At 31.3% G+C, this 6,000-nt stretch overlaps 1 protein-coding gene across 2 annotated transcripts; it reads right to left on the reverse strand.

Annotated features, from left to right (window-relative positions):
- Positions 1-2,236: 2,236 nt before the first annotated feature.
- Positions 2,237-5,302, reverse strand: LOC107930531 (inositol-tetrakisphosphate 1-kinase 3). Of its 2 annotated transcripts, XM_016862199.2 has the most exons (10): positions 5,032-5,302; positions 4,424-4,505; positions 4,297-4,329; positions 3,666-3,786; positions 3,502-3,594; positions 3,304-3,423; positions 3,058-3,234; positions 2,918-2,973; positions 2,755-2,839; positions 2,237-2,669 (listed from the first exon to the last, which is right to left on the reverse strand). In XM_016862199.2, exons 1-10 carry the CDS (start codon positions 5,193-5,195, stop codon positions 2,581-2,583), a joined length of 1,020 nt encoding a protein of 339 aa, XP_016717688.1. In that variant the 5' UTR covers positions 5,196-5,302; the 3' UTR covers positions 2,237-2,580. The 2 variants fall into 2 exon arrangements, with proteins under 2 accessions (XP_016717688.1, XP_016717691.1); XM_016862202.2 differs by lacking the exons at positions 4,297-4,329; positions 4,424-4,505 and having other exon boundaries at positions 5,032-5,170.
- Positions 5,303-6,000: the final 698 nt, after the last annotated feature.

The raw sequence follows: 6,000 nt of genomic DNA on the forward strand, positions 1-6,000 counted from the left end.
TCCTTTAAAAATTATAAAAATATAGAATATAAAAAATTAAAATTTCAGTTAACCCTCTAAAAAATTATTCTAACTTCGCCCATGTTATATTACATTGTTGTCTGAATATGGTTGGGGAACCCATAATGATGAATTTAAATCAAATAATGATTTCATTAAATATAGTGGATCTATATAATTCACAATTAATCCAACTAGCTTTATAGTTGTACATAATACATTACATTTAAAAGTTCTTGCTTCAACATTTGGCATCTTTCAATAATAATAATTAGTCGATTGAGTCTAACCATTTGGTATAGACATTATTGTTAATGCAGAAGGATGTGAGTTCGAGTACACTAAAATGCATTAATCTCTTATTTATGGGTTGAGGAGAGGTTATAAGAAGTTTTAGGTATTGTGTTTAAAAAAACAGATATGATCGAAACTTATAATGAGATTGTTCAAAAAAACCTGTGCAACAATCTATGTATGCTTTATGTTGATATGACACTGTTTGTTTTATATATCACATTAACAAAATAACATAAAAACTGTAAAATAAAAATGATAAGAAGCTTTAAAAAAGAAGAAGATAGCAATACATGTGAATTGTCATGCAAGCTGTCATATTTGAAATTGACTTATTAGTCAGTATTCCTATTAACAAAACAATAAATCGACTTTTTTTAAAAAAAAAATTGATGATCAAATTCAAAATTTTTAAAAGGTTTATGGTCAAATTCAATTTATTTAAAAAAAACTAAGTGCTAAATTTAACTAAAAAATATATATATAAGTTAAATTAACAAAAAAGATGTAAACAATGGGGACTGAAATTAACATTATGCCCCTGCATACATTCATATTCTAAATATGTGGTTTATTCTATATTTTGTGTTTGTATGATGCATTCATTTATTCTATATTTGTGTAAATTATTATTTTAATTCAATTTATATAAAGAAACTATTGTTTGTTAGTGTTATATCTCGATTCACTATATGTTTTACACGTTTTTATATAATAATTTAATTCAAAAGGAATCAATTTACGAAAGCGAACTTAAATGCATTAAAATTTTTAAAATTCCGTCACGCACACCTTCCATATATTTTTCAACAAAAGATACTTAATATGAACATTGTTGTCATATTGATCCATCCAAAGCATTCAAAACTTTGACATATCGATTCATCTCCTCCATAGTTGAATGTGGTGGAGGGTTGATTTGACAAGCTTTTTCCAACTATGTGTTTTTCATATGATTTCCATGTAATTCGTTCTTGTCCTCATTCTTAAATGAAACAGTACCCGACAATCGATAGCACTTGTTGTTTACACCAATGTTACTAGCTTTGATTACCACATGCCCATTGACCAAAAAGCCAATTAATAAATGGGCATATTCTATTGTTATAATTGTTTCTCCATGTGACAAAAGAAATTTACGTCTTTCTAACCTCTATCTTTCCAACAAGACGATAAACAACTCCAGCATCACACCTCATTTATTATAGATACCACATATAGACCATCAAGGCTTTCAAGCGGTCTTTGATATGTGCATTCCCCTACTTGATGGTCCTACTGTTCAAAATTACACAATATTTCACAATAACCCATCAAACATCAAGACTTAAGTACCCAATACAGATTAGTGAGACCCCTAACAAAAAGAATTTGAAAATGATAACTTAGAGGCCTAAAGTACTAACAAAAAGAAATTGAAAATGAACTTAGAGGCCCAAAGTACTTGAATCTAGTTAAACAAAATGAAAATTAAGGCCCAGTACAAAGGTAAAACCAAAAGTGAAAATGCAAAACCCGAGCCCAAAAAATGATAATTATAAACTCAAACTTGAGTTAACCTAAATCAAATTTGAAATTTTAATCTGATCAATTTAAATTCAAACTCAATTCAATTTGATTTAATTACAAAAATTAACAATTTAATCAAACAATTTAAAATTAAAACTTAAATATCTCGAACTAAAAATGACGTAAATCTGATCAAATAATTTAAATAAGGCATATGAGTAAATTTCCACTCAAATTTGTTTTGATTATTTAGTTAATTAATTTTAATTTTTCGATTTTATGATATCAGTTGAATCAAGACTCGAAGATCTAACTCAAAACTTGATTCAGATTCTTTCAAATTTCGAGTTTAATTCAAAATAAAAACTAAATTACTTGAACTATTTGAGATTAGAATAAATGATTAAATCGTCAAGTATTAAAGATGCTCGAATTTTGAAGAAGAAAAAAACATGTAATCAACTGCTCTTAACTGCCTCTACAAGACAAATATGTTACAATGAACAAAACAATGTGTATTAACAAATACAAATGCCTATCAACAAATACACCTGTTTTCTTTTTCACATCATAAAACCCGGAACCGGAGAAGCCGACCAGCTCCATGATTTACATGTTGGGATCTTTTACACTTTCCAAAATGGCATCCTCTTCCAGTTTCTAACAGGAATCATATCATTCAATGCTTTCCATACATGATCAATGATTCTGAAACACCATTAGGTGCCATCCCTTTTTTAACATTTCGATTCTTTAAGGTTTCCAAGAGTTTACTTACTATACCGATCTTTTCTTGTATCGGCTTTGCACAAGGCTTAACAGGAAGTCCGTAAATATATGTTCGTAACCAGGCATTTTCCCGTACCCTGTAATATTTCCACAGAAAATTGCAGTTCGAGTCAGAAACAAAATGAGAGCATGATGCTTATATAATATAGAAGTTTCACTTGCCGGGAAAGTAGTTGATGTCGATGACGTAAAAATGATCCCTCCTTCCATGTTCCCGGATAATATCTAGGTTAAATAACCGAAGACCCTGTATATAACCAAAGAAAAGATTATATAGAAAGGTATCAAAAGTAATCCATAGGATCGGATTATGTTAGAAAACTACCAGTCGTCGACGAAGTTCTTTGGCTAGTCTTTCGAGTAATGGGCGAGGAGGAAGCTCTGCAAATAGAAGGAATGGCGTATGTTAAGAAATACCAACGTAAAAGTAGCAAAGATGAAAGGGTATTCAGTGAGACAAAATACCAGCCACACTCGGGTCCAAATCGGCATCGTCCGCGGATGCTGCGGCGCATGAAACACGTGGAAAACGGAAAACACCGGCATTTTTTGAGAGTTCTCTCTTAGTTACGTCAGGTAAAGAGAACCGCCTCACTACTTTTATGGCTTCTCCAACGATATAAACCTTGAAAAGTACACCTCCTACACGGACATTAAAGTTAGAAAACAGTACTGCAGTCATAAGTCCATATAAAAATTGCCATTGCTTACCGTGGTTAACAAACTCTTGAAGAACGAGCGGTGGTTCAAGTTTTTGAAGAGAGTATTCATCGTAAGCAAGTGATAGTTCATGTGACTTTGCACTTCCATCGGCAACCAATGGTTTCGCAACTGAAAAAGATAAACCCGTAAGTTTTGATAATAAAGAATTGCCTCAAAAAATAGGAGCAAAGCTGAAAAGGTACATACCAAGGGGTAGTATCAACCCAGCTTTGGTTACAGCATCGGGAATGGATGACGAATCTCTTTTAATGACTAACTGTCGAGGAACACCAACTTTTCCTGCATGGTAAAACATCAATATTAATTTACATCAGCATGTGAATGTCGACAAAAAGTTTAGCACAAATTACCGTAAGTGTCAGATAAATTCATATCTGCAACACATTGTAACATCGATTGACGATTGTGTAAATGTTGTATAGCATCCGGAGGATCGAGAACCGTGACTTCGGGATGTGTTCGTCTATATTCCTGTAGTTAAGAGGGAAAAGAATGTCAGCTGAATTGTTCCGACACGAATGTGTAACTAGCAAATAAAGAGCCCTTGAGACAGCAGCCATATAAGGAAACACCGACAGGGGAGTAGACAAGGGGTAGGTAGTGGCCTTCCCCCCCCCCCAAAAAAAAAAAACACAATGGTAAACATGCCTTTTAGTCCCTTTGAAGTTTATGAAATTGTAAGTTAGTATAATGATAAAATTTTTATCATTACACTTTGGCCCCCAAGAATTTATGAGCCTGCTTCGCCCCTAAACACCGATACAGGCTCAGCATACAAAAAGTTCACAACGACTAGACCTCAACACTCGCAAAACACTGCTACAAAAAAAAACATAAGGTGCTTAAGGTCTTGACCTAATTTATATAGTTAGCCATTAATGAGTTTTAAACACAAACAAAATCATCTTCATACATGATCATTCCAGGACATCCATCATTCTAATGAGAAAAAAAACTATATGATCTAGAATTCAGACCAACCTCTAGAATTTGGCGCCATTCTTTTCCGGTCAACTGCATTAAAAAAAAATGGATGACATTAAGTGCAAGACCTTGAAGGCATTAGGGGTGCTTGTTTAAGATGATTCAAATATATATATATGCTAACCTTGTGCAATACTATATCAAAAGGACCTTGATCTGAAAGAGGTCTGTTTTGATCGATTGCAACAAACAATATCCCTTTATTCCTGTACCATTTTCAACATGTATACAAAGTTATACAAAAAGATAGAAACAGCAAAAAAGGGCTTCATATCAACCATAAAATTCAAGCTTCTCCCCTTATCAAGCTAACAGAAAAAAGGTTAGAATCTAGGAGGTGCTTGTATTATAGGGACTGTATCAACTAAATCCCCTTTTATTAAATGGACCAATTTAATCCCTATAATATTAAAAACAATCAAATAAGTCCAAATAAGATACTATTAACATATAAATATCTCAAATTAATACCATAAAATTTAAATATAAAAAAAAAACTTTGACTCACTGATTACTACTATGTTTGATGTAATATTATTCAATATATATTCCCTTTTTTTTACCATAAAACGAAAACGACATCAAACTGCAGAGCATATTCCCACTCTTAGAATCCACAGATTAGATTCCAAAAACCAATCAACCCAGAAAAAAAAATCAAAACCCAATATGGCTAAAGCCTTCAAATAGCAAAAAGAGGGGATAAAAACTAAAAACCCAAGCTTTATTCACCTGGCTAAACCTTCGAGTTTTGGCTTTAAAAAGCTCTCAACTTTCTTAGAAGTAAGAGCGTATCCAACAATAACAAAGCTTTTCTCTTGTTGTAAGTGTCCGATGGAGCAGTGCGACATCGTTTTCGGTCCTTCTTCTTCGTCGTTCTCGTCGTTCAGCCTCATGTGGGTGAAAGAGAAATTCAGAGCTTACAATAAAGAGAAAAAAAAAATGCAAATGAAGAGGGGGATATGTAATATAGGTGTAAAATGGGAAATCGGAGGGGCGTACTGTATAAATAGGCGTTTTGTTTACGGAGTTTTGTTTGTATGTTTCGCTTGCCTTTTGGCTTACGGTATTGACGCGTGTTTGATTTGGTTATCTGATCATTAGATTTTGATTTTGATATGTAAGGGTGACTTATGACGTGGCAAATCATTTAATTTTAGTTTTCTAAATAATGTAAAATTTTGGACCGACCTTTTTTTTCAAATTGGTTAAAATTTTCTATTAATCCTTGTACTTTTACAAAATTTAATATTTAGTCATTGTACTTAAAAAGTTAAAAATTAGATCATCCTCTTTCCTTTTTTTTTGTAAAAAATTTATCAATTTAACATATGATTAATTAAAAATAAACACGTTAAATTGATAAATTTCGATAAATTCAAGCAATTTTTAATTTTTAAATTATAAGGACCAAACCTAAAATTCTATACAAGTATATAAACTAACAATACATTTAAACCTTTCAAATTTTATAAAAAAAGGTTAAAATATGCTATAAGTCCCTATATTTTTCATATAATTATAATTTAATTATTTTATTTTTTAAATTTAAAAATACAAGTCCAATTAGTAACATGTCTTAATATTAAATTTATGTTCATTGTAGCCTTACTTTTTCGTTACATGATTATTGAATAAATAATTAAAAATAATAAAATTTTAATAAAAAGTTTAAATTCCTAAAAATGAAATAATGTGTAT

Source organism: Gossypium hirsutum, chromosome A06, assembly GCF_007990345.1.
Source record: "Gossypium hirsutum isolate 1008001.06 chromosome A06, Gossypium_hirsutum_v2.1, whole genome shotgun sequence".
Classification (NCBI taxonomy): domain Eukaryota; kingdom Viridiplantae; phylum Streptophyta; class Magnoliopsida; order Malvales; family Malvaceae; genus Gossypium; species Gossypium hirsutum.